Genomic DNA, 24,414 nt, shown 5'->3' on the forward strand with positions numbered 1-24,414 from the left:
GTCGTGAATCTGTGGAATTCGCTACCTCAGAGTGCAGTAGATGCCAGGATGCTGAATAAATTTAAAGAGGAGAAAGACAGATTTTTAATTAGTAACGGGTTGAAAGGTTATGGGAAGAAGGCGGAAAATTGGAGTTGAGTCCGAAATGAGATCAAACATGATCGTATTGAATGGCTGGGCAGGCTCGAGAGGCTGAATTGCCTACTCTTGCTCCTAATTCTCATGTTCTTATGTCCTCTGGAGGGCTGGGGCTTGGAGGGCCTCGGCCTGCGTTCGGGGTCCTGCTGTGTGGCAGTGGCACCCTCCTTGGCCTGTGAAGCTGGCTCGGCGGAGGTCACAGGAAGAGGGGAGTCAGATGAACCAGTCACTCCCAGAGTCACCTTGGTAAATGGTCCCGGAGTGTGCACCTGCTGATCCTCCTCCCTATGGGTGTCCGAGGGCCCCTGGCTGACTGTGAGCGGAAAGGGTAGCTGGAGTGAGATTGAGCTGCCCAGCACCCCTCTCGCATACTCACTGTTGGAGGCCAACTATGGCATCAGTGATGGAGTTAAGCCCACGCAGCAGTGACGTCCTGGACCATGGTCTCCATGGCAGCTGCCATCCTGCCAGCGGTGACCTCGGTGCATTGCAATGCCGACGCTATCACCCCAGCCTGAAGATGGATGGACTCCTCCAACGTGCCTTGCAATCTGAGGAGTGCAGCGGACATTCCTTCCTGATGTTCCCTGGCTTGCCCTTGCAGTTCCAGCAACTGTGCCAAGACCAAGTCCAGAGGCTTGTCATCTGACTCGGACTCAACAATGTTCTGGCTTCCAGCAATCCTCCGAGTGCCGTGGGCCTGGGAAGTCCCTGCCTCCGCCTGCTGTGGATCAGAAAGTGCGATGTGCTCACCAGATTGTGATCCCAAGGCTATTCAAAAGCTAGGTCCCACCAAGATGTGTATCTCTGTGCTGGCGGAGGGTGTGGGTGAGCACTGTGATGAGACTTTAGGGAGAGTGCCTTCAGATTCCTCTTCAGAGGTTTCTTTGGAGCTTGCTTGGAGGCTCTGGGTCATGGACTCTGTCGGCTGCTTCCCAGATATGCCTGCGAAAGCAAAGGGTGATTATTAGTACATGGCAGTGGCCTGTGAAAGAGGGCACATCACTCATGGCATGGTTGCCTGATGGATGTTGCACCACTGGATCCTCACTTGGTAGAGCAGCACTGACCTCACTGTCAGCACAGGTCCCAATCATCGCCGGCCAGCTGGATGGCTCTGTTTTCAAATTCTATCAGAACTTTGAATTCCGTCATCCTTCCACCTGTCTGCCATCTTTCTATTCTGTTGTGAGCCAGTTTGTCCTGCATGGATAGAGATGGGGAGCGTGTATCAGGACGCCTGCCGGGCCAGATAATAAGTATGACTGGCCTGTGTGGGTTGTGAGTGGTCCCACGGGCGGGATGAGGACAATGACGGTGCGTGTGAAAGAGTGAATGGTGATGTCCCTTGCACTGGCAGTGAGTGAGGGCCCTGTCGGTGTGTGATGGGTTTGTGAGTGAGAGAGTTGGGAGTGATGAATAGAGTGACTTACCCTGGTGGAACAGAGATCATCATTCATCCTTTGCGGCACAGGGTGGCTGTCCTCCTCTGCTGGGTGTTCGCGTTGACCACTGCTGCCACCGCCTCCCAAGCCGGGTTGGTGATATTGCTACCCATCCTGCAGCCAGATTGGGGGTAGAGCACATCCCAGATGTCCTCCACAGCATCCAGCACTCGCTCAAGGTACCCGTCAATGAAGCGGGGGGCTGCAGTCTTTTTGCCTTTGTTGGCCATGTCTCCCAGGCAGCAGTGGTGAGCTGCTTTGCTGGCGGCTGCCTTTTAAAGGTGGCGGCGGGCGTGATGCCACAGCGGGGTGATGGCGAGCGGGCGAATGAGAGCTCGCCCACCATGGAAACGGCGTGTTTAACGGGAGTGAATGTATAATAATGCGGGTTCAGGAAGATACGGCGTGAAAACCTGCCATTTTCATCGGCGATTAGGACTCCATCTTACCCGCCGGCTACAGCATTTAGTGCAATTCTGGGAAAATTCAGCCCCCAGATGAGAAACAGGGCATAACTTGCTATATGGTTTCATCACAATCACAGAAATGTTTTTTCCCCCATATTCTAAATCTGCTTCTGCTATGTCCTGTCTGAATGAGATTGCCATTTGGTGCTGAGTTATGGGCTGTTTTCTACTGTGGGTCACCTTAATAGATATTGGAGAGAAAGTGCCAAAACTAGTTTTACAAAGAATCTTTACAGGCAGAGACAGGAGATTTTATCATCAGCATTATCTCAGCTTTCACCCAGGTCTCAGATTTGAAAGAAGAGTGTGCTAACCCACCGTGACCCACCCAAGCCCCTCACACTAAGTTGAAATCAAGTAGTCAATTCTGCAGCTTGACAAGCTGTCATTTAATTGGTTGATTGATAGGCACTATTTACACGAGTATTTACATTCTAGATTGCTTTAATTTGAAAGTTAAGTCCCATAATGGGATCAATAATTACTCCAAAGAATAAGATGTCAATGTCTACTGGAGATTCAACTTGACTAAATGGTTAATCACTAAATGGTTAAGATCCAGGTTCATATCAGTGATTACTCATACATTGAAGCCCTATTCAGCTATACCTTCATGGCAAGTTGTCAAATACAGGCCATGAGGGAATGAAAATTGGTGGACAAGTCACTTCAACCCACTCTTGCATATCTTTGGAGTGCTGGTTACAGTAGCATTACTACACACTTGAGTAAGTTACTCACAAACCCTCTTAAGTGAGGCATAGTGCACCATGTGGGGTATAGACAGAGTAAATGCGAGTAGGCTCTTTCCACTTAGATCAGGAGAGATAAACATGAGAGGACATGGCTTTAGGGTGAAAGAGGAAAGGTTTAGGGGGAACTTCTTCACTCAGAAAGTGGTGAGAGTGTGGAACGAGCTGCCATCTGACGTGGTAAATGCAGGCTCACTCTTAAGTTTTAAGAATAAATTGGATAGATACATGGATGGGAGAGGTCTGGAGGGTTATGGACTGGGTGCAGGTCAATGGGATTAGCGGAATAATATTTCGGCACAGACAAGAAGGGCTGAATGGCCTGTTTTCTGTGCTGTAGTGTTCTATGGTTCTATGTAGGGCAATGTGAGGGCGGCTGTGGATATATAGAAAGGAGACAATAAAGTTTAAGTAAGTCTTTGCAAATGTATTGTGCATATTGTAGATAAGTGGACTTTACACAAAGTATATAGTTTACGATAATTTTGAAACAATAGCAGGTGGAGCATTAATCAAATAATTTTTGATAAATGTAAACTATTCCACAGTATGGCTTGATGTGTTGTACATACCCCCATATTCCCAAAGGGACGTACACCTGCTCCAGTACTTGGTATTTTAGCAGTCATCTACAAAATAATTGTTAAAATACATTCAGTAACTTTAAGCTTCAAAGATATTTCACGTTTTACATTGGTAAGAGATCAGTCTTTTTATAATGCTGATTACCAAAGACCCATGTCTGAACAGTGCAGACTTGTCAAGTACTGAGTTGATTCAATATGATAAATAATATACAAATGCAAGTATTTCTTTTTATCTGTCTAAATTATTAACTAGTTCTACTTATACCCACTTTACAAAGAAATATGCCATGACTTTGTTTTAAATAGCTCACTTACCAATAAATATATAGTCCAAGCAAAACACTGAATGAACTCATGGTGACATACTAATGTAGTATGCTGAATCACATAGGTGTCACAGAGTGGTGGAACACAGGTTAGCACCAATGATAAACTGCACTACTGAGTTCCTGAACTCAACCATTGTCAAGTGAAGAAATGCTGAAGCATGGCACTGGAATATTGAAAGGGGGGAAATAGGAGAGCTGTTCCTGCAGCTCTAATGTAAGTTCATACAATGTTTCACCAACAGAAACTTAGAAGCTAGCTGTCTCCTTGGACATAGTTAAGCCAAGCCAGAGAATCCAAGGTGGGGTTGGGAGGAGTTTGAATCTTGTCAAAAAACTTGATTATCTCTGTTTAAATACAATTATATTTATAATTCACTTACTGGCGGTCTTCTTCCATGGCTAGTTCTCAAAGCTTGTTGAAAAGCCACATCATTCTCTAGTTCCTACATACAAAAAAAAAGGTTATGTAATTTTTTTTAAAACATGGGGCAGTCATACCTGGTTATTTCTTACACAGCTCTTAATTGTGCATTCAATGTTTGTGTTTTTCTGCATTGTATTTTTAAGCAGATCTTTTTAGGAAAAAAATTCTAAATGCTAATTATTATAGGGATCTGCTTGATTATTGATGACAAGAATTATTACAGTAAACATTTTGGATAGGATGATAGAGAATTCTTCACATTTGAACGTTCTTTGACTTGTCATCCAAATATCCAAAAACAATGCTTACTTAATATTAATTAAAATGCAAATTCTGAATACAAAAGAATCTTCTCCATGATCTTAAAGTGTTTATTAAAAAATATTAAGCTACATTTTGACAACAGTTACGTTGTCTTTGAACTGTTTTTACAGTATGGAGCAATATTATAGAAAATGTACTTCAATCTCAGTATCAGAATTTTTACCTGCAACAAATCAAAGCACAGGTTTATCCCACACAGATTTAATATATAAATTTGTGCTGATAAAATAACCTATACTAAAGTAACCATACCTCTGTATCATAAGTTGGGTTGTAGTCATTATATCCCGAATACAGATCCTCTTCATCTAGGGCAGTCAAATGCACATGCTCCATAATTCCACCCTGTGCAAGCAACATAACTAAGGTTAAATTTAACATTGTACCACATTGGAGTTTGCTCTTGCAAACTAAGTTTTTAGCGAAATTAATAGAAATGTCCATTCTTCTGATTATGGACTAGCCTCATAGGCCTAAAAATATTTGCATTGCAAATTGTAGAAATAACGGATTGAAATTTATGTTTCTCTTTCTTTAGGTTTTCATGCATGAGTGAGTGGCCACGAAGATGGCAGACGGAATATAATGTGGAGAAATGTGAAGGTTTCCACTTTGGTAGGAAAAAATAGAAAAGCAGATTTTTTTTTAAATGATGAGAGACTGGGAAATGTTGGCAGAGGGATCTGGATGTCCTTGTATATGAATCACAGAAACTTAATATGCAGGCACAACAAGCAATTAGGAAGACAAATAGTATATTACTCTTATATTCCAGTCCTTGTAACAAAAGCTAAAGAGATCTTACTATAATTATGTAGGGCATATGTGAGATCACACCTATTGTACTGTGTACAGTTTTGGTCTCCTTCCCAAGGAAGAATACCCACTTGCCTTAGAGGAATTGAAGTAAACATACAATAGATTGATCACTGGGATGAGAGGATTGTCCTGTGAGGAGAGATTGAGCAGAATAGGCCTACACTCCCTAGAATTTAGAAGAGAGGTGATCTAATTGAAATATATAGAACTCTAAGGACTTGACGGGATAGATGCTGGATGGATGTTTTCCCTGGCTGAGGAGTCTAGAACTAGGGATCACAGCCTCAGAAGAAGGGGCTGGCCATTTAGGACCGAGTTAAAGAGGAATTTCTTGACTCAAAGGGTTGTAAAATCTTTAGAATACTCTATCTCAGAGAGCTGTGGATGTTCAGTGGTTGAGTACACTCAAGACAGAGATCAACTGATATTTGGGTACTAAGGAAATTAAGGGATTAATGCCATAGGACAGGACGGTGAGGTGCGGTAATGGTGCAGCAGGCTTAAAGGGCTGAATAGTCTAGACCTGTTCCTATTTCTTATGTTCTTTCATGTAATTGCCTCTTAAGTCATTGTACATAAACTAAAAGGAGGGGTTTTGAAGAAGAGTCATATTGGACCTGAAACGTTAACTCTGTTTCTCTCTCCACAGATGCTGCCAGGCCTGCTGAGTTTTTCCAGTACTGTTTTTATATCAGATCTCCAGCATCTGTAATATTTTGCTTTTATAAACTAAAAGGACCCATTTAACTCCAGGCTCACCCTGAAGGTATCAAAAGCTGAATAAAAATATACTGTTATGTGCAATTAATATTTTATTGCACTACATTTGTGGTATCACAAAGCAAAATAACTTAATTTTGAAGTTTACAGCAGCACAACACTAACTCTATTCAATGGAACACAGCATAACTTGCTTCAACTCTTCAACTTAATAATATTGGTGTCATTCAACTTCGGCTATTACAGTACATACAAGGCCAAGATACTTTGCTTCAGTTTGTACAATGAATTAACAGGTTGCAATTATACTCTACCTAGCGATCCTAAACTATGGTATTAAAACATACAACCTTTTTAATCTGGCAGCAGTTTGTGGAAGCAGTGCCAAATTTTACTTATTTTTATATGTATGTGTTTAGCACACCTTCCACAGTGCTGCTAACGGTATGTTGGAAAACAGATAGTTTTTGAGGTGCTGCCAGCAAAATGTGACACAAAGCAAGTATAATGCCTACAGGAAATGCTTGATAAAAGCAGGACCTTTAAATATATCACCAGTAGATCTTTTGTGGTGGTACTCATGTAAAGTCAATGGATAACTGTTTTATAAAAATAGTGGTGTTTTCACACACAGCACCAGTGTCAGAGTCACTGAGGTTTATGGTGACTAAGCCAAATTTCATTTTCACTAAGTGTCAGTGATGGTTCAGTTGGTAGCACTCTCACTCGAGTTAGAAGGTTGTGGGTTCAAGTTCCACGACTGAGATTTGAGCACAAAAATCTAGACTGACACTCCAGCGCAGTACTGAGGGAGTGTTGCACCATCACAGGTCCTGTCTTTTGAATGAGATGTTAAACTGAGGCCATGTCTGTTTTCTCAGATCCATGTGAAAAATCCCATGGCATTATTTTGAAGAAGAGCAAGGGATTTATCCCCAGTGTCCTGGCCAATATTTATTCCTCAATCTACATCACTAAAACAGATTATTTGGTCATCATCACTTTGCCGTTTGTGGGAGCTTGTTTTGTGCAAACTGACTGCCATGTTTTCTATATTACAACAGTGACAACACTTCAAAAAGTACTTCATTAGCTGTGACGTGCCTTAGGGCTTCCTTTGGTTATGAGAGGCATCATATAAATACACAATTTTCTTTATAATGTGTTCTGTGATCTTTACCAGTCCCTAGGGGTCCACCAATAGCTCCCTGTCTCCACCTCGCAGGCAATTTAAAGTTGACTTAAAGCTGAACTCCGATGGTTACAGTATCCAAGGCACAGAGTTTTACCTTCCTGCCCCAAGTCAGTGATGAACGCAAGCACAATATCAGAACAAAAACAGAAATACCTGGAAAAACTCAGCAGGTCTGGCAGCATCGGCAGAGAAGAGCAAAGTTGAATATCACTTCAGCCCAAGGCACATGCTGGCACAGGGCATGAAGATCTGTCGCTTGGTTCCAGAGGTATCAGATTGTATCATCAAGGAGTCAGTGTCCAGTCTCAGTAGCCGCGCTCTGCTCAGCTCGGCTTGTTATTAATGGAAAGAGGAGAAACAAGAGCTGGTATGGCCAATAACATCATCAGTCTCATAGGCACTCTAACAATTCAAGGGATGTTTACTAACCTTTGTGATTCTAATAATAAACTGTCACTGAATGATTACAGCACAGAAGGAAGCCACTTGGCCTGCCATGTCAACACTGCCTCCCAGCAACTGCAGATCAGTTCTCCCACTCCCCCGCCCTTTTCCCATAGCCCTAAAAACTCTCTCTTCAGCTGCTTATCCAATTCCCTTTTGAAAAGCATGATTGTATCCACCTCCAACATGCTCTCAGGCAGTTCGTTCCAGATCCTAACCACTTACTGCGTAAAAATGTTCTTCCTCATGTCACTGTTGGTTCTTTTGCCAATCACCTTAAATTGGTGTCGCCTGGTTCTCAACTTATCCACCAATGGAAACAAAGTTTCTCTCTATCTACTGTTTGGATCCCTCATGATTTTGAGCACCATTATCAAATCTCCTCTCAACCTTTTCTTCTCTAAGGAAAACAACTCCAACATTCTTTTTTATTCTTTCATGGGGTGTGGGCATCACTGGCAAGGCCAGCATTTGTTGTCCATTCCCAATTTTTTTTCATTAATTTACAGGATGTGAGCATCACTGGCTAGGCCAGCATTTATTGCCCATCTCTAATTCCCCTCAAGAAGGTGCAGGTGAGCTGCCTTCTTGACTCACTGCAGTCCATGTGATGTAGGTACACCCAGTGTTGTTAGGAAGGGAGTTCCAGGATTTTGACCCAGCGACATTGAATGAATGGCAATATAGTTCCAAGTCAGAATGTTGTGTGGCTTTGACGGGAACTTGCAAGTGGTGGTGTTCCCATGCGTCTGTGCTTTTGTCCTTCTAAGTGGTAGGGGTCACGAGTTTGAAAGGTGCTGTCGAAGGAGCCTTGGTGAGTTGCTGTAATGCATCTTGTATATGGTACACTGATGCCACTGTGCGTCGTTGGTGGAGGGAGTGAATGACTAAGGTGGCGGATAGGATGCCAATCAAGGACTGTTTTGTCCTGGATCATCTGCAGACCACTGGTAATCTGAAAGGGTTCTCCAGGTGGTCCATAGGCTAGTCCAAAATGTAAGTCACTGACACACAAAGCCAAGGCCATACAAGAGAACAGGCCAGGACCCTCATCCTCATCACTTGTGAGAGGTCAGACAACCAGACCTACTCCCCAGCGCACGGCAGGAGTCGTCATAAGCACGAGAAACAACAATGTAGTTTTACAAGAAAGATTTCTGTTACTGTTACAACATACAGCTGCGAGATTGTATTTCCAACACTTCTGGGGCTGAAAACAAAGAGGAACCAGCTGAACATGGAGCACAGGATCATAAGATCATACAAAACAGGAGCAATGGTAGGCCAATCAGCCCACTGAGCCTGCTCCACCAGTCAATAAGGTCATGGATGAGCTGATTGTGGCCTTAACTCCACTTTACTACCTGACTCCATGAGACTGAAGCTCTTCAGCTTGGAACCGGGCATCACCCCACTTGTGTCTTATCAAAAGCAGTGCCATTCTTCCCATGAATTTTAATGAGCTTATTTTGCAGTGGCAAGCGAAAGCAGCTGATATAGGACTGATAGCTGGTCTGCAGGGGCTTTCCCATACCCCCCACAATTAGTCTGCAGACCACTGCTCTAAGCCTCTATTTATAAAGCCCAGGATCTCATTTACCTTTTTAACCACTTTCTCAACCTGCTCTGCCAACTTCAGTGATATATGTCCATATGACCATAGGTCCTGCTGCTCCTGCATCCCTTTAAAATTGTACCCTTTAGTTTATCTTGCTGTCCTCATTTTTCTTGCCAAAATGCATCACTTCACACTTTTCTGCATTCAATTTCATCTGTTATGTATCCACCCATTCCACCAGCCTGTCTATGTACTCTTGATGTCTATCACTCATCTCCTCAGAGTTCACAATTCTTCCAAGTTTTGTGTTATCTGCCAATTTTGAAATTGTGCCCTGTATACCCAAATCTAGGTCATTAATATATATCAAGAAAAGCTCTGGTCCTAGTGCCAATCCTTGGGGAACCCCCCTGTGTATCTTCCTCCATTCCAGAAATGACCTTTTACCACTACTTTGTTTCGTATCACTGAGCCAACTTTGCATCCAAGCTGCCATTTTCCCTTTTATTCCATGGGCTTCAACTTTACTGCCAAGCCTATTATGTGATACTCTATCAAATTCCTTTTGGAAATCCATGTACATCGCATCACCCTCATCAAACCTCTCTGCCACCTCATCAAAAACCTCAATTAAATTAGTTAAACATGGTTTGCCTTTAACAAATCTATGTTGGCTTTCCTTAATTAGTCCACACTTGTTTAAGTGACTGTTAATTTTGTCCCAGTTTGGTGTTTCTAAAAGCCTTGGACACATTCTATCTGATCCAGGTGACTTGGCAACTTTTACTCCCTCTTTATCAATTTTTAGCCCATCCAGTATTTCAACTACCTCCTCTTTTACTATGACTTTGGCAGCATCTCCTTCTTTGGTAAAGGCAAAAGCAAAGTACTCACTTAGTACCTCAGCCAAACCCCTTGTCTCCATATGTAGATCCCCTTTTTAATCCCTAATTGGCCTCAATTCTTTTCCTACCTTTTTACTATTTACATGGTTATAGAAGACTTTTGGATTCATTTTTAAGTTAGCCACCAATCTCTTCTCATACTCTCTTTAAATTTACCATTTACATTTCCCATCAGAACTTTCTATATGCAGCCTGGTTCTCACTTGTATTATCCAGCTGACATCTATCATATGCTTACTCGTTATTTCTTTTGTCATCCAGGGAGCTCTGGCTTTGGTTGCCCTACCTTTCCTCCTCATAGGAACATACTTTGACTACACCTGAACCATTTCCTCTTTTAAGGAAGCCAATTATTCAGTTATAATTTGGCCTGCCAATCTATGATTCCAATTTAACTGAGACAGGTCTGTTCTCACCCCACTGAAATTGGCACTCCTCCAATTAAGTATTTTTATTCTAGATTGCTCCTTCTCCTTTTCCATGGCTAACCTAAACCATTGTGATACTATGATCACTATTCCCTAAATGTTCATCTGACACCCAATTCACTTGCCCCATCTCATTCCCCAGGACCAGATTCTAACATACAAACTAGGAGCAGGCCACTCAGCTCTTCAAGCCTGCTCTGCCATTCAATAAGACTATGCCTGATCTAACTGTAATCTCCCACCTACCCCCAATAACCTTTCGCCCCTTTGTTAATCAAAAAACTATCTAGCTCTGCCTTAAAAATATTCAAAGACCCTGCTTCCACCACCTTTTGAGGAAGAGAGTTCCAAAGACTCATGACCCTCAGAAAAGATTTCTCCTCATTTCTGTTTGAAATGAGTGACCCCTTATTTTTAAAACCATGACCCCTAGTTCTAGGTTCTCCCAAAAGAGGAAACATCCTTTCCAAATCCACTCTGTCAAGGCCGTTCATGATCTTAAAGGTTTCAATCAAGTCACCTCTTACTCTCCAGTGGATACAAGCCTAACCTGTCCAACCTTTCCTCATAAGACAACCTGCCCGTTTCTGGTATTAGCCTAGTAATCCTTCTCTGAACTGCTTCTAATGCATTTACATCTTTCCTTAAATTAGGAGACCAATACAGTACACAATATTCCAGGTGTGGTCTCACCAGTGTTGTGTACAACTGAAGCATAGACTCCCTACTTTTGTATTCAATTCCCCTCGCAATAAACGATAACAATCTATTAGCTTTCCTAATTACTTGCTGTACCTGCATACTAGCCTTTTGTGATTCATGCACTGGGATAGCAAGATCCCTCTGAATCACAGAGCTCTGCAATGTATCACCATTTAGATAATATGCTAATTTTTTATTCTTCCTGCCAAAAATGGACAATTTCACATTTGTCCACATTATACTCCATTTGTTAACTCTTTGCCCACTCACTTAACCTATCTACATCACTTTGTAGCCTCATGTCCTCTTCACAACTTACTTTCCTACCTATCTTTGTGTCGTCAGCAAATTTAGCAACCATATCATCTGTCCCTTCATCCAAGCCATTTATATAAATTGTAAAAAATTGAGGTCCCAGCATTCAACAGAGTGAGAGATTCTACCATGCCTCCTTCCTCATTGGGCTGGAAACATGCTGATCAAGAAGGTTCTTCTGAACAAACTTCAGAAACTTTTCCCCCTCTCTGTCCTTTACACTATAATTATCTTAACATTGACTGGGATAGTATAATTATCACTACTCTATAGTTTTTGCACCCCTCTGTAATTTCCCTGCAAACTTTCTCCTCAATAACTTTCAAACTAGTTGGTAGCCTACAGAATACATCCAGTAGCATAATATACCTCTATTGATTCTTAAACCTAACTAAATAGGTTCTGTCCTTGACCCTCCAGGATATCCTCTTTCTCCAGCACTGTAAAATTCTTCTTAATCAATACTGCCATCCTTCTACCTTTCTTTCCTTCCCTAACTTTCCTGAACCCTGTATCCAGGAATATTTAGTATCTAGTCCTGCCTTTTTTTGAACCAGATCTCCATTATCATCACAACTTCATAACCCCATGTGGCAATCTGCTCTTGCAACTCACCAACTTTACTTACCAAGCTCCATGCATTTACATATACACGATCTGTTTTGTTTCTGTTTTGTACTCTACTGCTGGCTGTGTCTCTCCCAATCATTTGTACACCTTGTTTCACCTTTCTAATCCTACTTACTGGTTCCCATCCCCAGCCAAGTTAGTTTAACCTATATCTGATAGCTGCAGCATACCGCCTGCAAGGATATTGATCCTGGCTCTGTTTAGGTGCAACCTGTCCAGCCCGTACAGGACTCAGCCTTCCCAGAATTGGTCCCAATGTCCCAAGAATCTAACCATCTCATCCTAATATCTCTCTAGCCATGCATTCATCTGCTCTATCCTCCTATTTCTATACTCACTAGCGCAAGGAAGTGGGATTAATCTGGAGATTACTACCTTTGAGGTCTTGCTAATTGGTCTCCTACTCGGAACTCTGTCGAGGCAGGAATTTATGAGGAGGATAGCGGAAATGTTTTAAGGATGTCCTCAAAGCATCCCTGAGGAGGTCAAACATCCCCACCGACTCATGAGGCGCCCCGGCTTGAATCTGATCAAAATAGAGGAGGTTCATTCAGGAAGGCACCAAACACAGACAGGCATTGTCAGGAGCACGCAGAGGTGAAGTCAAGGCATTAGAGAGAATGCACAAACCTCCAGACACCTCATCTGCCCAACCCTCAAGCACCACCTGCCCTGCACGTGACAGAGTCTACAGATTGAGTAATGAACTTATCAGCCATCACAGAACCTGTCAAACCAAAGTGGAAGCAAGCCATCCTCAGTCCTGAGGGACTGGAGAAAAATCTGCCTGAGAACCTCATCCTCTTCCTACCTATTAACTTGTACCAACCTCAGGGACAGGCTGCTGACTTTGGCAATAGTATACTAACTTCAGCATAATCAAGGAATGTTACATGCATACTGGTATGGAGCGATTTTCTTATGAGGAGAGGTTGAGTAGGTTGGGCCTGTACTCATTGGAGTTTAGAAGACTGAGAAGCGATCTTATTGAAACATATAACATTCTTAGGGGGCTTGACAGGGTGGATGCTGAGAGGCTGTTTCCCCTTCTGGGAGAGGCTAGGACCAGAGGACCTAGGACTCTCAAAGTAAGGGGTCGCCCATTTAAGACACTCGTGACCCCTACCACCAAGGTGATCCAGAGCGAACATATCTGTAGTAAATGTTTGCAGCTCGAGGAACTTCAGATCCGAGTTGAGGAGCTGGAGTCCGAGCTGCAGACATTGCGCCACATTGGGCGGGGGGGGTTACCTGGACACTTTGCTCCAGGAGGCGGTCACACCCCTCAGATTGGGTAACTCAAATTTGGTCTGTGATCAGGGACAGGAGTATATGACTGCAAGTGAGGCAGGTATGGGGACCCAGAGGATAGTGTTCGAGGAGCCTCGGCCCCTGCAATTGTCCAACAGTTACAAGGTTCTTGCAAGCTGAGTGGTCAAGAGCGGGGGCTTCAGGGAGGATGAGTGAACTGACCAAGGCACTGTGGTGCAGGGAGCCATTCAAGTTGGGGGGGGGGGGGAAATAGGAACATACTATTGGCAGGAGACAGTAAAATTAGGGGGATAGAAACTGTTCTCTGCAGCCGTGAGCATGAGTCCCGAAGACTGTGTTGCCTGCCCAGTGCCTGGGTTAAGGACATCTCCTCAGGGATGGAGAGGAACTTGGAGTGGGGGGGGGAGGGATCCAGTTGTCGTCATCCATGTGGGTACCAACGACATTGATAGGGCTAGAAAGGAGGTTCTGCTGATAGAATTTGGACAGTTAGGAGCTAAATTAAAAAGCAGAACCTCCAAGGATTATGACCTGAGCCTTGGGCAAACTGGCATAGGGTAAATAAAGTCAAGGATTTAAATGTGTGGCTCAAAGATTGGTTTGGGAGGATTGGGCTTCAGTTCTTGGGGCACTGGCACCAGTACTGGGGTAGAAGGGAGCTGTTCCGTTGGGATGGGCTTCACTGGAACTGTGCTGGGACCAGTGTCCTGGCGAATCGCATATCTTGGGCTGTAGAGAGGGCTTTAAACTAAATAGAGGAGGCGTTGGGGGAAGGTTCTGGAGAGGGGATAAATAGGCTTACAAAGCAAAAGGATATGGCAGCTTTGCAGGGCAGCTATTTACGTAATGTTACCCAGAGTGTGACAGGAAGGGATAGAGTGTAAAACACAAAAAAAAGCAGTAAATGGTGTCAAAGGGGGAAGAAATGGTAAAAAGGCAAAATGAATGGCTCTTTACTTAAATTCACGTAGTATTCGGAACAAAAATAAAAGAATTAACAGCACAAATAGAGGTTAACGGGTATGATCTTATAGCTATTACAGAGGCATGGTTACAAGGAGATCAAAGCTGGCAACTAAATATTCAGGGGTATGTGACTTTTTGAAAGGACAGGCAGGAAGGAAAGGGTTGTGGGGTAACTTTGTTGGTACAAGATGGAATAAGTACAATAGCAAGAAATGATCTTGGATTGGAAGATGTAGATTCCATATGGGTGGAGGTAAGAAATAACAAGGGGAAGAAGACACCAGTAGGAGTCGTCTATAGGCCCCCTAACAGTAGCTATACTGTAGGACAGAGGATAAATCAGGAGATAATGAGGGCATGTAAAAAAGGCAGTACATTAATCATGGGTGACTTTAATCTTCATGTAGATTGGGAAAAATCAAACTGGCAGAGGTAGCCACGAGTAAGAATTCATAGGGCAGAATTTTGCCCTTGGTGGGCGTGCGGGCCCCACTGGCTCAGCGGCAGGCATACAGCCGACCCCCGCCACTGAAATGGGGCCCGCCACCATTTTGAGTGGACAGACCAATTAAGGCCCGCCCAGCGGCCTTCCCAACAGAAATCCCCAGCTGTCAAAGTGCGCTTTTTCACACATGCGTGCTAAAGAGCGCACTGCTCCCTGAGACTAAATGCTGTCTCAGGGAGATTAGTGACAGTGCACAAAAGTTAAAAAATAGAAAAATAAAAATATTAACATGTCCCCCTCATGTGACAATGTCACACGAGATGGGACATGTTAATAAAAATGCCATAAACTTTATTAAATTTTTTAAAAACGGACATGAAACCTCATCCCGCCAGTGGATGAGGTTTCATGTATTATCAGAAGCCCGCTGGGGCTCCTGGCCTGCCTGCCAGCCTTACGGTTGGACGGGCAGGTCTTTAATGATCTTAATTAGCCTGTCAATGGTCTTAATTAGCCATTGACAGGTCGGCGGGCGGACAGCTGATTTCGTTGTCCGCCCGCCTTCCTAAAAATTTAAAGGGACCAGGATGACGTCGGGGGTTCATCCCGATGTCATTCTGCGTCATTTTCCCATCGGCAAGCCCCGCCCCCAAATCGCCGACAGAAAAATTCTGTCCATAGAATGTATTCGGGACTGTTTCCCAGAACAATATGTTGTGGATCCAACTGGGGATCAGGCTATATTAGATCTAGTAATGTGTAATGAGGCAGGTTTAATAAATGATCTCAGAGTAAAAGATCCCATAGGCAACAGTGACCATAACACGGTAGAATTTAGCATTCAGTTTGAGAGTGAGAAACTTGGGTTGGAAACAACTGTGCTAAACTTAAATAAGTGTAATTATAAAGGAATGGGGGCAGACTTGGCTGGAGTGGACTGGGAAAGGAGTTTAGCAGAAAAGACGGCTAATGAATAATGGCAGATGTTTGTTATGGCACAGCCGATGGTAAATGTGGAGTTGCTCAAATCCCAAAGGGAAACTTGAAACAACTGCCACAACTTGTTTTGCAATTTGTATAAAGTTTGCGATGTGTGCCCTGAATTCAGAATTAATAAGACCACCAAGTCTTATAGGTTTTTACAAAACTAGATTATACATTTATTAATATAAGAAATTCCTTTAAATGCATACATAGATCTACCAATTACTACTATGATAATTTCTAATTCCCCCGATCAATCTAATCCCAGTTACAAACAAAAAGCTAAAAGCTACTGCGGATGCTGGAAATCCAAAACAAAAACAGAATTACCTGGAAAAACTCAGCAGGTCTGGCAGCATCGGCGGAGAAGAAATCAGTTAACGTTTCGAGCCTTCATGGCCCTTCGGCTGAACTGAAGCATAGTTAGAAGAAGGGAGAAATATAAACTGGTTTAAGGTGGTTGGGGGGGGGGGGGGTGGGGGGTGGAGAGAGACATTGAGGGTGTGGTGATTGTGGAGATGAGCAGATAATCAAAAGATGTCACAGACAAAAGGGTCAAAGAGGTGTTGAAGGTGGTGATATTTGTCTAAGAAAAGTGCTAATTAAGAATGGAAGACAGGATATTCAAAGTACAGCTCTAGTGGGGGTGGGGTGGAAAGACTAACAAGGTTTTAGTTTTAGATTTAAAAATCATGGAAATAGGTGGGGAAAGAAGAATCTGTATAAATTATTGAAAAAAAAGGGGGGGGGGGTGGTGGGAGAAACGGGATGGGGATGGGGGGAGGGGGAGTTCAAGATCTAAAGTTGTTGAATTCAATATTCAGCCCGGAAGGCTGTAAAGTGCCTAGTCGGAAGATGAGGTACTGTTCCTCCAGTTTGCGTTGGGCTTCACTGGAACAATGCAGCAAGCCAAGGACAGACATGTGGGCAAGAGAACAGGGTGGAGTGTTAAAATGGCAAGCGACAGGGAGGTTTGGGTCTTTCTTGCGGACAGACCGCAGGTGTTCCGCAAAACGGTCACCCAGTTTGCGTTTGGTCTCTCCAATGTAGAGGAGACCGCATTGGGAGCAACGAATGCAGTAGACTAAGTTAGGGGAAATGCAAGTGAAATGCTGCTTCACTTGAAAGGAGTGTTTGGGCCCTTGGACGGTGAGGAGAGAGGAAGTGAAGGGGCAGGTGTTGCATCTTCTGCGTGGGCATGGGGAGGTGCCATAAGTGGGGGTTGAGGAGTAGGGGGCGATGGAGGAGTGGACCAGGGTGTCCCGGAGGGAACGATCCCTACGGAATGCCGCCAGGGGGGGTGAAGGGAAGATGTGTTTGGTGGTGGCATCATGCTGGAGTTGGCGGAAATGGCGGAGGATGATCCTTTGAATGCGGAGGCTGCTGGGGTGATAAGTGAGGACAAGGGGGACCCTGTCATGTTTCTGGGAAGGGGGAGAAGGCGTGAGGGAGGATGCGCGGGATATGGGCCAGACACGGTTGAGGGCCCTTTCAACGACCGTGGATGGAAAACCTCGGTTAAGGAAGAAGGAGGACATGTCAGAGGAGCTGTTTTTGAAGGTAGCGTCATCAGAACAGATGCGACGGAGGCGAAGGAACTGAGAGAATGGGATGGAGTCTTTACAAGAAGCGGGGTGTGAGGAGCTGTAGTCGAGGTAGCTGTGGGAGTCGGTAGGCTTGTAATGGATATTGGTGGACAGTCTATCATCAGAAATTGAGACAGAGAGGTCAAGGAAGGGAAGGGAAGTGTCAGAGATGGACCATGTGAAGACCATGTGACCATGTGACCTCCATCATCTTCACATGGTCCATCTCTGACACTTCTCTTCCCTTCCTTGACCTCTCTGTCTCAATTTCTGATGATAGACTGTCCACCAATATCCATTACAAGCCTACCGACTCCCACAGCTACCTCGACTACAGCTCCTCACACCCCGCTTCTTGTAAAGACTCCATCCCATTCTCTCAGTTCCTTCGCCTCCGTCGCATCTGTTCTGATGACGCTACCTTCAAAAACAGCTCCTCTGACATGTCCTCCTTCTTCCTTAACCGAGGTTTTCCATCCACGGTCGTTGACAGGGCCCTCAACCGTGTCTGGCCCATATCCCGCGCATCCTCCCTCACGCCTTCTCCTCCTTCCCAGAAACATGATAGGGTCCCCCTTGTCCTCACTTATCACCCCACCAGCCTCCGCATTCAAAGGATCATCCTCCGCCATTTCTGCCAACTCCAGCATGATGCCACCACCAAACACATCTTCCCTTCACCCCCCATGACGGCATTCCGTAGGGATCGTTCCCTCAGGGACACCCTGGTCCACTCCTCCATCACCCCCTACTCCTCAACCCCCACTTATGGCACCTCCCCATGCCCACGCAGAAGATGCAACACCTGCCCCTTCACTTCCTCTCTCCTCACCGTCCAAGGGCCCAAACACTCCTTTCAAGTGAAGCAGCATTTCACTTGCATTTCCCCTAACTTAGTCTACTGCATTCGTTGCTCCCAATGCGGTCTCCTCTACATTAGAGAGACCAAACGCAAACTGGGTGACCGTTTTGCGGAACACCTGCGGTCTGTCCGCAAGAAAGACCCAAACCTCCCTGTCGCTTGCCATTTTAACACTCCACCCTGTTCTCTTGCCCACATGTCTGTCCTTGGCTTGCTGCATTGTTCCAGTGAAGCCCAACGCAAACTGGAGGAACAGCACCTCATCTTCCGACTAGGCACTTTACAGTCTTTTGGGCTGAATATTGAATTCAACAACTTTAGATCTTAAACTCCCTCTCCCCCCATCCCCATCCCGTTTCTCCCCCCCACCCCCCACCCCCGTTTTTTTTTCAATAATTTATATAGATTCTTCTTTCCCCACCTATTTCCATTATTTTTAAATCTAAAACTAAAACCTTGTTAGTCTTTCCACCCCACCCCCACTAGAGCTGTACTTTGAATATCCTGTCTTCCATTCTTAATTAGCACTTTTCTTAGACAAATATCACCACCTTCAACACCTCTTTGACCCTTTTGTCTGACATCTTTTGATTATCTGCTCATCTCCACAATCACCACACCCTCAATGTCTCTCTCTCCACCACCCCCCCCACCACCACCTTAAACCAGTTTATATTTCTCCCTTCTTCTAACTATGCTTCAGTTCAGCCGAAGGGCCATGAAGGCTCGAAACGTTAACTGATTTCTTCTCCGCCGATGCTGCCAGACCTGCTGAGTTTTTCCAGGTAATTCTGTTAATCCCAGTTACACTTTTGTTAAAGCAACAGTAAGACACATAGATTTTTAAAGACCCAGGCAAAGAAACATGATACCCTGAACAAGTCGGGTTCAAACTGACTTATCTTAACTTCAGTCCTTTGAAGACAGCAGCTTGAAGCATAGATGCTGAAGGCTTTTTCACACACAAAGATCTTAAAAATGCCTTCCCTTAAACACAGCCCTTGCTCCTTCTTTATACATATCTTTCTTTTTGAATGCAAATGGCCATTCTTTCACTATGTCTTTGGACTTTATCTCCCTGATATTAAAATCCTCTCATAGCGCTAGGTTTTACCAGTAATCTTTGGGAAAAATAAACACACCGTTTATAAACTTCACCTGGCTAAGTGACACATTTCACCCCTCCTTTGAAAACATCTAGTCTGGTTTATTTCAAAATGTAAATGTTCTCTTGACACCAATGTTTCTAAACTTTCCCATGTTTATCTAATTAACATTTCAAACCTAACCTCTCTTCTTAGATCAAAGCACCCAGACTAGCTGCCTCTAATTCAATTAAATCTCACATACACACACAGAGACACATCCCACTGTTACTCTGTTATACAATAAATTCCAGTAACATTATGAGAATTATTATATCTTCTCGACATGTTCAAGAAAATAGTTCATGACTCACAACAAAGATATATCCCAGTGAGGAAGAAGGATTCTAGGAAGGGGATAAAGCAACCATGTTTAACCAAGGAAGTTAAGGATAGTATCAAATTGAAAGAAAAAATATACAATGTGGCAAAGGTTAGTGGTAAGCCAGATGATTGGGAAAGTTTTTAAAACCCCTAAAGATGACGAAAAAAAAGAGGGAGAAAATAAACTTTGAGGGTAAACTAATAAGTAATATGAAAATGGACAGTAAGAGCTTCTTTAAATATATAAAAAGGAAGAGCGAGGTCAAAGTAAACTTAGGCCCCTTAGAGAATGAGGCTGGAGAAATAATAATGGGGAACCAGGAAATGGCAGAGCAGTTGAATAAATACTTTGCATCAGTCTTCATGTTAGAAGACCTTAATAGCATTCCAAAACTACAAAATAATCAAAGGGCAAAAGGTGAGGGAGGAAATAAATACGATAACTATCACTAGAGAAAAAGTACTAGGGAAACTAACGGGGCTAAAGGCTGATGTCTCTTGGACCTAATGGGTTGCATCCTAGGATATTAAAAGAAGTAGCTACAGAGATAGTGGATGCACTGGTAGTAATCTTACAAGAATCCTTACATTCTGGAAAAGTCCCAGAGGATTCGAAAACTGCCAATGTAACACCCTTATTCAAAAAGGGAGGGAGACAAAAAAAGGTAACTATAGGCCAGTTAGCTTAACATCTATCATTGGGAAAATGTTAGAATCTATTATAAAGAACGTAACGTATTTAGAAATACATAATTAATATAAATCAAGCTGAGTCAGCATGGCTTCATGAAGGGGAAATCATGCCTGACAAATTTATTAGAATTATTTGAGGAGGTAACAAGCAGGATAGATAAAGTAGAGTTGGATTTCCAAAAGGCGTTCGATAAGGTACCACACATAAGGCTACTTAATAAGAGCCCATGGTGCTGGGAGTAATATATTAGCATGGATAGAGGATTGGCTAACTAATAGAAGACAGAGAATTGGGATAAGGAAGGCATTTTCAGGATGGCAACCTGTAACTAGTGGAGTGCCACAGGGATCAGTGCTGGAGCCACAATTATTTACAATATATATTAATGACTTGGATGAGGGAAGTGAATGTACTATTGCCAAGGTTGTGGATAACAGAAAAATAGGTGGGAATGCAAGTGGTGAGGATGACACAAAGAGTCTACAGAGGGATATAGACAGGTTAAGTGAGGGGGCAAAAACTTGGCACATGGAATATAATGTGGGAAAATGTGAAGTTATGCATTTAGCAGGAAGAATTGAGGAGCTGAATATTATTTAAATAGAGAAAGACTGCAGAAAGCTGCAGCACAGAGGGATTTGGGGGTCCTCATGCATGAATCGCAAAAAGCTAGCATACAAGTTCAGCAGGTAATAGGGAAGGCAAATGGAATGTTGGCCTTTATTTCGAAGGGAATGGGTATAAAAATAGGGAAGTCTTTCTAAAACTATACAAGGCATTAGTTAGGCCACACCTGGAATACTGTGAACAGTTTTGGTCCCCTTATCTAAGGAAAGATATATTGGCATTGGAGGCAGTCCAGAGAAGGTTCACTAGGTTGATCCTGGGTATGGAGGGATTTTCTTATGAGGAGAGGTTGAATAGGTTGGGCCTGTACTCACTGGAGTTTAGAAGAATGGGATGCAACCTTTTTGAAACATAAGATTCTTAGGGGGCTTGACAGACTAGAAGCTGAGAGGTTGTTTCCCCTTGCGGGAGAGTCTAGGACCAGAGGGCATAATAACAGATTAAGGGACCCCCCCAATTAAGACAGAGATGAGGAGGAGTTTCTTCTCTCAGAGGGTAGTGAATCTGTGGAATTCTTTACCACAGAAGGCTGGGTCATTAAGTATATTCAAGGCTGAGGTAGACAGATTTTTAATCAGTAAGGGAATCAAGGGTTATGGGGAAAAGGCAGGAAAGTGAAGTTGACGATTATTAGGCCAGTCATGATCTCATTGATTGGCACAGCAGATTCCATGGGCTGAATGGCCTACTTCTACGCCTACATCTTATGGTCTAAAAAAGTGCTGGAGAAATTAAAGGGACTGAAAGCCAATAAATCCCCAGGGCCTGATAATCTACGTCCCAGGGTACTAAAGGAGATGACCATGGAACATGGAAATAGTGGATGCGCTGGTTGTCATCTTCTAAAATTCTAAAGATTCTGGAACTGTCCCGGCAGATTGGAGGGTGGCAAACGTAACCACACTAATTAAAAAACTTGGAGGTAGAAGCCAGTTAGCCTAACATCATTATTTAAATGGTGATGGATTGGGAAATGTTGATGTACAAAGGGACCTGGGTGTCCTTGTAACCCAGTCACTGAAAGCAAGCATGCAGATGCAGCAAGCAGTTAGGAAAACAATGGTATGTTGGCCTTCGTTGCACGAGGATTTGAGTAAAGGAGCAAGGATGTCTTACTGCAGCTGTGCAGGACCTTGGTGAGACCATACCTGGGAGTGTTGTGTGCAGTTTTGGTCTCCTTACCCAAGAAAGGTTATACTTGCCATAGAGAGAGTGCAGCGAAGGTTTATCAAACTGATTACTGGGATGACAGCATTATCTAAAGGGGAGAGATTGGGTCGACTAGGCCTGTACTCACTGGAGTTTAGAAAAATGAGAGGGGATCTCATTGAAGTGTATAGAATTCTGAGAGGGCAGGACAGGCAGAATGCAGGGATGGTGTTTCCTCTGGCTAAGGGGTCGAGAACAAGGAGTCTGACGATACGAGGTAGGCCATTCAGGACAGAGATGGGGAGAAATTTCTTCACTCAGAGGGTGGTGAATCTGTGGAATTCTCTACCACGGAAGGCTATGAAGGCCAAGTCTCTGAATATCTTTCAGGAGGAAATAGCTTTCTAGACTCAAAAGGCGTCAACCAGTATGGGAAGGGAGTGGGAGTATGGCTTTGAGATAGAGGATCAGCCATGATCATATTAAATGGTAGAGCAGGGTCGAATGACCCACTCTTGCTCCTATTTCTATGTTTCTATGCAATCAAATAATCTCGCTGCCTGCTTCCATACGAGCCTTTCGCTTGCAAAACTGAAGCAATCGGGAATGAATGTTAGTAAATTACTAATTGTAAATACCTTTCAACCGGCTCGCGCCCTCCGACAGAAAAAAATAAATAAATTGAAGCCAAATTCAAAAGTTCAAATTCAGCCAAACGGTCGCAACTGGATAAAACAATCGGGCGGCTTCCTTCCCACAATACACAGCGCTGGAGAGCAAACGAGCGAGCTGATTGGACCAGCTAAAGAGCCGGCTGAGTCACACGGATGACAGGACATATATGATTGGCTGCTGGCGGTGCGGATGTTGGCGAGCGTCCTGTTGCTGAGAGACGGGTGAGTAAACGAAGTTATGGTCCGCTGAAGGCCAGAAACAGAGACCAGATATTGCACCTGTACACCTGAGTCTCACGTACTATAGTGGTGCAGAATGTACCGTGCATCTGGTTACCATAGCCAAACCCCATAAGGTTATGTCTCAGGCAAAATAGTGGGGATTGAGAATGGACAGATTTTGATCACATGCTTTTTATTGAAGGGTAGATTTTACCACAAAATAAATAATCCTGCAGTTGTCGCACAGTCTGCTAAACATTCACACCATAAAAAAAATTACTCTGTCCATTACTCCCAGATTTTAGAATGATCCAAGACACCTGTAGCACCAAATGCAGAAATGGATCTTAAAGACGCTGAAGTAGCAGCAGTACTTCATATTAGGACGACTGAAAAATAAGTATCATGGTAAATGGTTAAAAATAACTCCCAAACATTATTCTTGATGTGACCATATTAAATTTAGCCCATAATGTAAAGGGAAAGAAAGTAAATGTTCCTTAAACATTAAAAAGTTGATGGAATAAGTAAAAAGTAATCATAAGCTTTCAAGGAAGCACCAATACAGCATGAGCCTCTGTTAATGCCTCCTGTTCAACAGTATAGCTAGAGAAACGCAATAACTGGTACAGTAAGGGGCATGCAAGGAGACAGGAGAGTACGCCTGAGTGAAGAGACTGTGTGAGTAGTGAATTAGGTTTGTGTGGGATTTTGGTGCACAGAGGAAAGAGGTGTAGTATACATAGGAATTAAGTTAATTAAGCAGGTAATTAAATTAACTAAATAACATAAGTAATAATGGCAGGACAGGTGTTACGTTGCAGCTGTGGAATATGGGATCTTTTGGATGCCAAGGCAATCCATGACAAACACATTTGAAGAATGTGTAGACAGCTAGAGGAATTCCGGGTTAGGACACTGCACAACGTAAGGAAGGGGAAAAATACCTGGACATTTTGTTCCAGGAGATGGTCACACCCCTTAGAATAGGGTTGTCTGTTTTGGTCAGTGGTGAGGACAGGAGGATGTGACCATGAGTCAGGCATGTAAAGGGACTGAGCAGACAGTAGTGGAGGAGCCTCAAACTTTGCAATTGTCAAACAGGTTTGAGGTGCTCACAACCTGTGTGGACAAAAGCAAGGTCTGCAAGGTGGATGAGCAGGCTGACCATGGCACCATGGCCATGAAGCGGGGAGAGTAAACAGGACAGTATAGTGAGGGAGATTGACACTTCTCTTCAGCAAAGACCAAGAGTTCAGATGACTTTGTTACCTGTCTGGTG

General features: G+C 43.6%; 1 protein-coding gene across 1 annotated transcript in view; it reads right to left on the bottom strand.

Moving 5' to 3' along the window:
- Positions 1-23,014, bottom strand: part of ift88 (intraflagellar transport 88 homolog) — a 137,877-nt gene extending 114,863 nt beyond the window's left edge. The window contains exons 1-4 of the mRNA XM_078545465.1: positions 22,875-23,014; positions 4,719-4,811; positions 4,099-4,161; positions 3,375-3,431 (exon numbers count right to left, since the gene is read on the bottom strand). Of these exons, the coding sequence (XP_078401591.1) occupies positions 3,375-3,431; positions 4,099-4,161; positions 4,719-4,802 (204 nt within the window). The 5' untranslated portion in view covers positions 4,803-4,811; positions 22,875-23,014. The remainder of the gene's footprint in view (positions 1-3,374; positions 3,432-4,098; positions 4,162-4,718; positions 4,812-22,874) is intronic.
- Positions 23,015-24,414: the final 1,400 nt, after the last annotated feature.

This window comes from Cetorhinus maximus, chromosome 7 (assembly GCF_964194155.1).
Source record: "Cetorhinus maximus chromosome 7, sCetMax3.hap1.1, whole genome shotgun sequence".
Lineage (NCBI taxonomy): Eukaryota > Metazoa > Chordata > Chondrichthyes > Lamniformes > Cetorhinidae > Cetorhinus > Cetorhinus maximus.